The 11284-nt window shown below is 35.2% G+C and overlaps 2 protein-coding genes across 10 annotated transcripts in view; both read left to right on the plus strand.

The window, feature by feature from the left end:
• LOC126628584 (methionine aminopeptidase 1A-like) overlaps window positions 1-5481 on the plus strand; it is a 93509-nt gene extending 88028 nt beyond the window's left edge. For 7 of the 9 annotated variants that reach the window (XR_007625494.1, XR_007625493.1, XR_007625486.1 and 4 more), the window contains exon 17: window positions 5386-5481. The gene's annotated coding sequence lies outside the window, so the exon portion shown is untranslated. Of the gene's footprint in view, window positions 1-2202; window positions 2303-2527; window positions 2580-2673; window positions 2716-5385 lie in introns of those variants that run through there. The other 2 variants (XR_007625492.1, XR_007625489.1) reach the window with 2 other exon arrangements.
• Window positions 138-5481, plus strand: LOC126628586 (methionine aminopeptidase 1A-like). Its single transcript, XM_050298328.1, has 16 exons — window positions 138-359; window positions 809-859; window positions 1099-1263; window positions 1474-1549; window positions 1668-1715; window positions 1868-1912; window positions 2203-2302; window positions 2528-2579; window positions 2674-2715; window positions 3128-3189; window positions 3273-3371; window positions 3847-3920; window positions 4004-4073; window positions 4160-4225; window positions 4319-4407; window positions 5050-5481. Exons 1-16 carry the CDS (start codon window positions 286-288, stop codon window positions 5125-5127), a joined length of 1191 nt encoding a protein of 396 aa, XP_050154285.1. The 5' UTR covers window positions 138-285; the 3' UTR covers window positions 5128-5481.
• Window positions 5482-11284: the final 5803 nt, after the last annotated feature.

Raw genomic sequence — 11284 nt, forward strand, 5'->3', positions numbered from 1 at the left:
GAATTAAGTGTAAAAAGAGATTGAATGAGTTTTAATAAAATTTCCCAAAATAAAACTCATTGTACATTTCAAAATTTTTATATTAAGCAAAAATAAAAACATTAATTTATTAAAAAACTATAAATACGGAAATCTCCAACATTTTCCCTCTCAACTAAAACCCTAGCCTGACAGTCTTCGTCTCTCTTTGACCAGTCTGATACTGAATAACCAAGCAATCGACCTCTCCGGCAATCGCATCTTACGGCTCTCGAGAGGCGATTGCTGCAACAATCGAATGCGATTATGGCAGGTGGTTCAGATGTCGCCGAACCAGCTAGCTTGTCCTGTGCCAGTTGCGGCAAGCCGGCCCATCTTCAGTATGTCAAATTTTCACTTCCAACTTTTCAATTTCAGCTACTTCTTCCTCTATTCTGTTAATTTCTATAAAAAGGTGAAATTTTTTGTACTTTTTTTGTGGTGGATCAAAGACTGGTAACAAATATTGTTATTTTAGTGAAGCTATAGCGTTAGAGGGTTAGATAGTTTAGTTGTAGGCGGATGGGAATCGGTGGGGATCGAAGTCGCACAGGGGCATAGGCATAATTGCTTTCCACCACTGCAGCAACAAATTTTGTTTGGAAAAAGTGAATATGTTTTAGAATATTTGGAAAGTTTGAGGGAGTAGAGAGTTTCCATTTCAATTGAAAAATATTTAATCTTTGTGCTTCTAAGTGTGTAAATTGCTTTGATTATTAAATTAAAAAATGGTACTTTATTGTGGGTGATTTGTTACATTCTTGAGTGGTACTTGATTTTTTGTATGCAGGTGTCCCAAATGTGTGCAATTAAAGCTCCCTCGCGAAGCTGCTGCTTTCTGGTTTGTAACAACTTCCTTCTTTATATAAATGCCAGTCCAATTTCTATACAATTTTAGTGGAAAAATTTGGTGGTATGTAGTGATTGTCAGTGAGTCAAGCATTTCGAGTGTTAAACTTCATTAAGGAGTTTTGAGACATGGACACTTCGATTTTACAAATTAGATTGAACTTGTTAATAGAAGCTTGAAAATGATTTATTCAGTGTTCATAATTGATGAAAATGTGCTTCTCTTAACAGCACTCAGGATTGTTTTAAGGCTTCTTGGAACTCTCACAAATCCGTGCATCTAAAAACCAAGTCGTCTGAAGCTGGGTCGGGTACTCCAGAGGAAGAAGGCTGGCTATATTGCTTGAGGAAAGGACAAGCTCGAACAGCAAAGCTTCCGTATTTTGATTGGACTGGGTATGTTTTTATCATTTTCTTTGCATTTTCATTCATATTAATTGTTGTAGATTCATTGGCTTTATGGTTCTGATGCTTGCATTATTTCTTTTAGGATTAGAAAATTTTGTATCATGTTAATTGCTGATAACATTGGATGAAACAAATTTTGTATCATGTTAATTACTGATAACATTTGTTGAAGCCGTTGTTCATTCCTCTCTTGTGCAGGGCACTGAGGCCGTATCCTATATCTAGTAAGCGTATAGTACCTGCTCATATTGATCTGCCTGATTGGGCATCCGATGTAAGTTGTTGGAATCATTTTTAATGTATTTTAAATGGCCAATTTGAGTGGTACCATGCTACATTTTGTAGTCATTTCTGTCATTTTAATGTTGGCCTCGTATAACAAAATATTGCAGGGGATTCCAAAAGCTGAGCCCAATAGTGATCTGCAGCGCGTTGTTGAGGTAAGCGCTTTCTTGAAACCCTCTTGAGTCATACATAAGGAGTAGATCTATGTGTTATTGAGTTAGACTTTCTACTTTTTATATTGTACTTTTCCTTTATACTCAATTCATTTTCTTATTTCAAAATGATGAATGATATATTCATTTTGAAGATCAAGACGGCGGATCAAATTGAGAGAATGCGAGAAACTTGTCGAGTAAGATTCAATTGCTTCTTTCTTTCTATTCCCCTTAATTTTGTGCTAATGAAGCAGTGTGAGCCTTCTTGATGCCGTATTATTTCACTTTTATTATCTGTTGTACTTTCAGCACTGCAAAAAAATTAACATGTGCTATTTATCTGAATGTGAGACAATGTTATTATACCGTTTTGAATATGTTCAAGAAGAATTTTCTGTGTTCAGTTTAAATTTTAATTAATCTTGCTACGGCATGTAACTTTTAATTTACTAATATTATGATATTCTTGTCATAATCGTTTTGTTAGATTGCAAGGGAGGTTTTAGATGCCGCTGCTCGTGTAATACGGCCTGGTATCACAACAGATGAAATTGATCGGGTGGTCCATGAGGCTACTATTGCTGCTGGTATAGAATGAGTTTCCCTTTTATTTAGAATTTCAATTACTATGTTTCATTGTCTATTATTGTAACTGTCTATGCCATTACCTTTTAAGTCTATGGCCAAACCTCATTGATCTGTCATATGCTTTGGAATGGCCATGTGGTTATAATCATTACTATCTGCATTTTTATATTGTTCAGAATAAAAAATTGTGGGTGTAATGATGTTTCACTTTTAACTCAATGCAGGTGGATATCCATCTCCTCTCAACTACCATTTTTTCCCCAAGTCTTGCTGCACGTAGGTACTTTTTGCGTAAATATTTTTGTGAAGTTTCTTGAGATTGTGTGGTACTGACCTTGCAATTGCGTCTTGTTAACTCTCTTCATTGCAGGTCAGTCAATGAAGTAATTTGCCATGGTATTCCTGATGCCAGGTATGCGTTTGAGATTTTTTTTTATTTGAGATTTTGTTTTTATTTTTGTTTGGAAGATGGTATTGAAAAGGAATATGTACATACTCTTACTGTTGCCTATATATGTATTTATTGAAAACATTTGTTGGTGTATGTTGTAATTTTGTTTCTTGCCAGTTCAGTTTTCGGTCCTGAAATACTATTGTTATGGAACAACACTTTGGTAACTTTAATGAACTGGCATTAGTTTGTATTGCGTTGGGGTACATTACCTGAGAAAACGCTTTGCTTTTTGCCTGCATCTTTTTCTTTGTTTTTTCTTTGTGTTTAAATTGGTCCAGAACTTGAAATTCGTGTCTACTTTAGAATAGTTAAATCCCTTGGTTTCTAGCATTATGACCTTTTTATGTTTAATGCGAAACTTTTGCTCCAGGAAATTAGAGGATGGTGATATAATCAATGTTGATGTGACTGTGTATTATAAAGGCGTCCATGGTAATTTGTATTCTAGACAGTATCATGTAGTTCAATTTTGAAAACACGTGTTCTATTCTTGAACTGCCGAACTCATATTGCAGGTGATTTAAATGAAACATACTTTGTGGGAAATGTTGATGAAGAGTCTCAACGGCTAGTCCAATCTACTTATGAGAGCATGGAGAAAGCAATATCCATCGGTACGTGCACAGTATGATATACCAATTTTAAGATAAATATCTCTCCCTGATCTCCCTTTTTAACGCATCCATCACTAATTATTGCTTTAACAATCATGCAACTCAATTATATCAATGAAAGTCATCACACCTTTTATCAGCTACCTAATATTCATTTATATGGTATACTAATCGTTTTATCTGATGTGCTTTTTATTACTTTTGGTACCATGGAAGTTGTAACTTGTAAGTAATCATTGTTAAAATGTATTTGTGGTTGTGTTTGCGTAATTGTATCAGTAAATTCTGTGAAGATTTTTTAGTTATAAGTGCAATCTTGTCACCTGACCTGATGGTAACTGAAATGTTGAAAAGTCAACCTATTTAACCCTTATTTGAGAGTGCACTCTGGTAATTTCAATCGTTGTTAACAAAAAGCATAAAAGGGAAAGTATATTTCTAATTTATTTATTTATTGATTTTTGTACAAGTGCAGTAAAACCTGGAATGCGATTCCGTGAAGTCGGTGAAGTCATTAATCGCCATGTAACAATGTCGGGATTCTCTGTGGTAATTTGTAGCTTGAGTTTTGAGTTGTGATGCAGTTTCAATTTTAACAAATCATGCCTATTAATTTTGTATTGCACCAACAGGTGAAATCATATTGTGGTCATGGTATTGGGGAGCTTTTTCATTGTGCACCAAATATTCCCCATTACACAAGTATGTTCAACAAAGAAACTTCTTTATATCTGAATTACACTTTTTATAGCTTGCACCTTTAACATACATTACCTTAACCCAAACAGGAAACAAAGCAGTTGGTGTAATGAAAGCTGGACAGACTTTTACAATTGAACCCATGATAAATGCAGGTATATTTCAAAGCTTGTTTTATGAGCACTTGGGGGGTGATATGTTCTTTAATTGTTTGCTACATCTTAATAAAATAAATAAAACATGAACAGGGGTTTGGCGTGATCGGATGTGGCCTGATGGATGGACAGTTGTTACAGCAGATGGCAAGCGCAGTGCACAGTTTGAGCACACACTTCTGGTAACCATGCAGTTTATGTTCTATGTGTAGCATGCTTTCAACTTCTGCAACGGTGACTGCATTATAGTAATTAGAAGTGCTTAAAAAAGGTCGTACCCAGTGCACAAGGCTCCCGCTTTACGCAGGGTCTGGGAGAGGTGAATGTCAGCTAGCCTTACCCCCATTTATGGAGAGGCTGCTCCCAATAGTAATTAGAAGTGCTTATGCGGTTTTAATACTCAAATTCCATGGAATGATCTGTACATGTTCTTTTAACATTTCTTCCTTATGTTTCTCATAATATCATTAGTGAGGTTTGTTCTAGGGTATAAATCAGTCAGCTCATTTGTGTAAAAGAAAATAAATAAGTCTTCTACTCAATATGGTAACGATGGATAATACTCGATTATTGATGGTATGAGAGGATAGTAAAGGTGATAGAGATCTTTGCAGCGGGAGATTTACAGGTTTTAGATATCAAATTATCCCAACATTGAATTGCAATGCTATGCATCTATTAACAAATACACTAAGTAATAGTTGGCGTTGCATGGATATTAGTCCGAGTTAATCCCTGTTATTCACATCTGTTTGCTGAATTGCTATCTATACGATGATCTTGTATCTCTAATCTCGTGGTTTATTCTTCCTACACATGCATAGGTGACAGAGACTGGAGTTGAAGTTCTTACAGCTCGGTTGCCATCATCACCCAAAGTATTCCCTTGGTTAAATGCTTAATGACTGCGTCCGTCTTGGTTCATCGAAAGGGGTGAACAGACATAAGGATGTCATTCATGGTAATCATGCATTAGTAAGAGGAGAAGAATAATCATTTGATAATGTTACTTCCACTGCCTCTTCTGCTGGGTCAATATATCATGTAACTTACTGGTTAATATAGTTAAAGAGCTTAAGTTTTGGTTAAAGAGCAATAATTTGTTTTGGTCGTTTTACAAGAGTTGTCTGAATCATTCATAAACAATGGTCATTGTGAAGGAATTGTATCGTGTCCAACATGTATGATGCCCAACAGCTTGTGAATTTCTACGGAGTTTGCATTTTGGGAAATATATTTGCTCGCCATCCTTTTAAGTGGTTCTGTTGCCAATTTCAAACACATATTGCATTCAAAATACGATGCAACTCAAGCACTGATGAGGAATCACTATCATCATCTTCATCATGTTAAATTTGTCATTCTCTTCATCATGTTAAATTTGTCATTCTCAAGCACTGATGAGGAATCACTATCATCATCATCGCCATCATAATCACCATCTTCCGTTTGTTCATACGAGTCAAAAATCTTTTGGGCCAACAGGTAATACATGAGTTTTCTTGCTGCGTCGTCGTCGTTAGAAGCCATGATCATGGTAAACAAGCAAATAAATTAAACAGGAAGAAGACTTGCAAGGCAGAAGTAAACGAAAAGAGATTATTAACTAGGAACTTAGGCTTTCTGTACTACAGAGACCCCCGATGTATGTATTTATAGGGCAGGGGAGGTGAGACTTCTGTATTTAATGAAACCTAATCGGACTAGGAGTCTCGGACTATTAATAGTATTAGGAGTGGGATTTCTTGTTTGACAAGTTTCCAAATTCGACATGCAAACGGTACCACAAATTACGGGAAATTTTACTTACTATTCTTATATAATAATAATAGGGTGAACTGTCGATTTTGTCCTGAATTATCATGTTAATGGAAATGAGGTGCCTGAATTACTTTTTCAATAAAATAAGTCTTAGAATTCATTAAAAATTGCTAATTTCGTACCTAATATTATACTTAAAGCTATTTTATTAATTTTTTTCATCAAATTAAGTCACATGGCTTATTTTAGAGGACATTGACACCATTTTCTTGCCTATAAGCTCTTAATGTTGTGTATAGGTTATAAATCTAATGTCTAATTTACCCTTCAAAGTTAATTCCATACACTATTTTTCTAAAAAAATATGCCCTTAAACCATGAAAAACTACCAATCTATTCTCTAAAGTTAACATGCAAGTCACGTGATTTAAATTGATGAAAAATTGAATAGAATAGATTGAAATCTAATATTAGGGATGTAATTGGTAATTTTATTAGTTTGAGGACGGATTTTTCTTAAAAAAATAATAATTTAGGGACTTAATTTTTAATAAGGTAATAATTTAAGGACTAAATCAACAGTTCACCCATAATAATAATTGCTTGGGACAAAGGTGGGATTGTTGTAAATATTATGTGAATGGTCCACATGAATAGTTTGTTACTATTTATGCACAGTATTTTCACTATTCATTTGTGGAAAATTTGTAAAGTGAATAGTGCTTTCTTTTGTTTATATAAAGGAAGAAGAGGAGATGAAGTGATTAGGGGTTCACGGGAGAAAAGAAGGAAAAAGGAAGAAAGGAAGAGAGAGAGAGAGGAAAGAAGAGGAAGATGAGGGGGAGATATAAAGAGAGTTATCTTTGTACTCCTATTATTTCAAATTATAATGAAAGCACCACTGCTGCCCCGAGGACGTACTCCAGTCACATTGACTGTAGAGGAACCTCGTAAATTTTGTGTCTTGTTTCATTTATTCCACTGCACCCACAGTCGATTTCACAACACGTTATCAGCACGAAAAGCTCTCATGTTAGTGGAAAGCACAACATCATAAATCTGGTGAAGCATTATCTACCTCTCACCTCGGTCAGCTAAAATCTCACAGAGTAGAGACGGCAAGCCAGACATGTCAAACAGGGAAGATCATCTTGTCAAAATTCCATCAACCTTTCTTTTATCACTTTTCTTTTATCACTCTAACTATTGATGTGCTAATCCTTATGTTGGAAGTATGCCCACAAAGCCACTCATTTGATGTAATAGCTTTTGGAATACTTATTGTATTAAACTTTTATATGTTTAATGAAGGGCAAAGCTTATTGTTAATCACTATTTATTGTATCATGTGTTTAAGCAATAAGGGAATCCAAGGAATGTATTTGTTCTAAGAGAGAAGTGATCTAATGAGTTAGATTATCGAGACCTCTCTCTTATGATCATTCCTAAAACGTTCCTAGCCATAGGATTGCCAATTGGGCATTGACAATCCGCTAAGGTTAGTATGTGTTATGTTGACTCAAACGTGAGTATGAACTAGTCTCAAGTCATTTGGTGTTGGACACTGAGACAAACACATAGGTGCTCGAAAGAGTAATCGAGTACACTGAACGTCGATCAAAAGAGAGTTCGAACATACATGTCATGTATGAACTCTAAAGTTGCAATATGCAAAGTAGTCCTTTGACCTGAGGCATCATAGATGTCTAATGGTTAGGTCCTTGATCTTTGATCATGTCAATGACATTCCTTCGGATTGTCCACGGCATTGTTGGGGTCAAGCTATCTAGTCATGTAGGCATATGAATGCACAACAAGGGATCTCTAACCTTCCATGGTGGAAGGAGAATACTCTAAGATATGATTCTAAAGTCTTTGGCCAAAGCATATGAATATGACTTAGGAAGTTTGTTCCAAATCATATTCAAAGGAATCATATAGGAAAGTATCACATTGGATAGTAGACATGAAACAAACTATCACTTAAACAATGTGATTAAGAGTATTGTATTAGAGAAGGACCGTATTGCATTGTAGTTGTAACTGGATAGGTTCTCCAACCAATTCTACTTAGCTTGGGTAACCATGATATGCTGCTAGGTGTCACTCATGGTTTGTGGAAGCCCTGAAGATTAGCAAACACTAATCTTAAGGGAGAATTGAAATGTGGTTTCAATTCACAATCGATCGTTAAGAGTAACATCGCCCACTGCCTCGCTAATTGGAACCTAATGGATCGCACACCACATAAGGATGTTAGTGAAGAAATTATATGAAATGGATAAGCAATTAAATGGTTTAATTGAAGAATGGTCAAGATTAATTAATTAGTTAATTAATTATACGAAAGGTTCGTATTGGGCTTATATGTTGGTTTTGGGTTTCGGGGCCCAAAAGTGTTTTGGTCCACAAGGCCCATTATGTTTAAGTTGTATGACAACTAAAACAAAATGGGCAAATTAGCCCAATAACAAGGAGAGGCCGGCCATTAGGGTGAATGGGCAAGCTTGCTTAATTGCAAGTTTGTCACTCACCAAAGAAAATGTTATAAAAGCAACTTTATAGCAATTTTCTCATTAGGGTTTTCTAATAGAAATTGGGTGAAACATTTTCTCTCCTTTTTCTACATAGAGGCCGGCCACTTAGAGGATTTTTACTAGCATCTAAAATCTCTCTAAGTCATCCATATCATCTTCACAATATACAACCTTGGTGAAGAGACTTAGAGACATCAAGCTTTTGATGTTTTTGGAGAACAAATCCTTTTTCCTGTAATCATCAAAGGAGCACTAAAGGGAGGAAAACACAAGGAGGATTCAAGGAGCTTGGAGGTGACTTGAAGGCCCTCCACTTGGGTGAATCCCTTGTGTAAACAAGGATGAGCTTCAAGGGTAAAGAATCTCAAAATCTTTACTTCTCTTTAATTTTGTTAAAGAGTTTATTTTGGTTCACCATATACTAGGCTTTGAAAGTCATGGGTTTTATGAATTGTTTTTGGATGCATGCCTACTTTAAAGTGTTGATAGCTTGCATGTGTATTCAAATGTTCATACTTGTTCTTAGCTAGGACAATATTTTTCCTTCAAGTGGTATCAGAGCCTAGGCCTAGTGTATGGTGAATCCTTTTGGGTTTTGTGATGTTCATATTTTGTGATTTAAATGTTGTAAATGTTACAAGCTTTGTTCTTGCTTTTGAATATATAAATTTTGCTAGAAAATTTAGCATCTCAAATGTTGTAGATGTATTTCATTTAAGCATGAATATTGGAACTAAAATTTGGTGCCATGTGTTTTGGGAAATTCGGCCAAATCCTTAGGGTGATTTTTTGGGTTCATGTTTGTCTTGTTAAAATGGTTTTAAGGTGACTTTTGGAACCCCTAAGTACCCTAGGATATTAGCCCTCTTTTGAGAGGTGAAAAATTGAGTTTTGGTGAATGAAAACATCCATGGAACTATTATGAGTTTTCATGGTGTTCTTCATTGTTCTTGGTGTTCTTGCCAAGAACATAAAGTTTTGAAGTTTTGATTCAAAAGTTTTATGTTTATCATAAAGTTTTGGTATATAATTGATTTATTATTTGATGGGTGATGTTATTGGTGAGATGTGATGAAATGGTTTAATGTTTTGTCATAAACTTTAATTCTTTCTTACAAACCATCACCTTCACCATTAACCTCACCTAATAAAATCAACTTGCAAAAACTTTTTAGAAATTTTTCATTTTTCATTAAATGGCCGGCCACCCCTAGTGGGGGTCCTTTTGGGGCCTTTTGTGCAATTAACATAAAGTTTTGATACTTTTGTGTTTTTTTGCATTTTGGCCCAAAAGTTTACGTTTTTACGTTTAGGCCCTAAAACTCTAAAGGACAAATTGTTTTGATCCTTTAAATGATGTTTTTACATTAATAAAATTTTGGGATCTAGTTGTATTTACATGAAGTTGTGGACTATTGTGTTTATAGAAAGTGACCCCAAAAGTTTTTGTATTTACATTATGGCCCAATTGTTGTGGTCATAGTTTCCTTTTGGCCCAAATAAAATGAGAACAAAATTGTTTTGTCTCTTTAATGAGAATTGGATTTTCATTCTATTTAGTTCCATTTAAATCAATTCTATGGATCCAAAAACCAATTGTTTAAAGTTGTTTTCTTAGTTAATGTGATTGATTAAGAAAAGGGTGATTATGAACCAAAGGCCACGATAATTGAGCTATGTGATTGGCCGATATACATTTTGAATGTTTGGGTTTTAGTAGTATAGATTTGAATGTAATTTGATTAATTCTATTTGTTGTAAATGGACATAAGTCCATCATTTGATTTGTGTTGTAAAAGGGCATAAGCCCTTATTATTATTTCATGTATTCCTTTTTGTTTATATGTATGCAAAATGGAATAGTTGGGTCCAACGCCCAATAGGAAATAACGGTTTAATTGGATTAAACGCGTAACTAAAATCAACAACTATCTACCTTAAACCCAAGGTCCAACACAAGGCTCGTGTTGGATCAAATCAAACGGTTCATAATCATCCTAAAACCTAATATGACTATATAGTCCATATGAGGATGCAATGCATTCGTTAGTAGTACCATATAGTCTCGCTTGTTTCAACGAAACAGTGGGAGTATTATATGCTACTAAATCATATTGACTTGGACCAATAGTTGTGATAGGCCCAAGTTCTTTTAATGTGATTAAAATGTTTTGATGTAGCCCAAAACTACTCCCTCAAATCAAATATTAAGTTGATAAGCGAGAGATGTTTTGAACATCTCTTCGTAGGCCTTCCACCGTGGTGGGTTCCAAGCGTTTGTGACTCATGCACCGGCTTCACCCTATCATGGGGAAGTACAAAGCATGTGCTTACATCCAGGAGGAATTCATATACATATGATGAGGTGAATGTAGGCAACGAGGATAGCCGACATTGTATCATCGTGAGGCTATTCTTGAACCCCTATACAAACTAAGCATGGTGGGAATAACTTAACTAAGTGCAATGAAGCCGACATCGTATCATCGTGAGGCAACATTCTCTAGAGGCCAAACGGATGGGTAATTACAAAAGTTGTAAATGAATAATGCATTATTCTCTCATCATTATTTTTGCTAGCCAACATCGTATCATCGTGAGGTGGGCTTGGTAATGGTGAGTCTCCCATAACCCGCTAAGAGTTCAATATAACTCTCGAATTCTATTGAGGGATGTGGAATTTGCCAAAAATAGTGGGTGGTACTATTTGATTCAAAGACCCAATCAAATAGTTTTAAACAAACAATCTAATACGATTTCT

This window comes from Malus sylvestris, chromosome 7 (genome assembly GCF_916048215.2).
Source record: "Malus sylvestris chromosome 7, drMalSylv7.2, whole genome shotgun sequence".
Taxonomy (NCBI): domain Eukaryota; kingdom Viridiplantae; phylum Streptophyta; class Magnoliopsida; order Rosales; family Rosaceae; genus Malus; species Malus sylvestris.

Coding starts and splice junctions, on each gene's coding strand:
- LOC126628586 (XM_050298328.1), top strand. CDS start 286: ATGGCAGGTGGTTCAGATGTCGCCGAACCAGCTAGCTTGTCCTGTGCC. Junction 360..808: donor GGCAAGCCGGCCCATCTTCA/GTATGTCAAATT, acceptor TTTTGTATGCAG/GTGTCCCAAATGTGTGCAAT. Junction 2,580..2,673: donor TTCCCCAAGTCTTGCTGCAC/GTAGGTACTTTT, acceptor TCTTCATTGCAG/GTCAGTCAATGAAGTAATTT.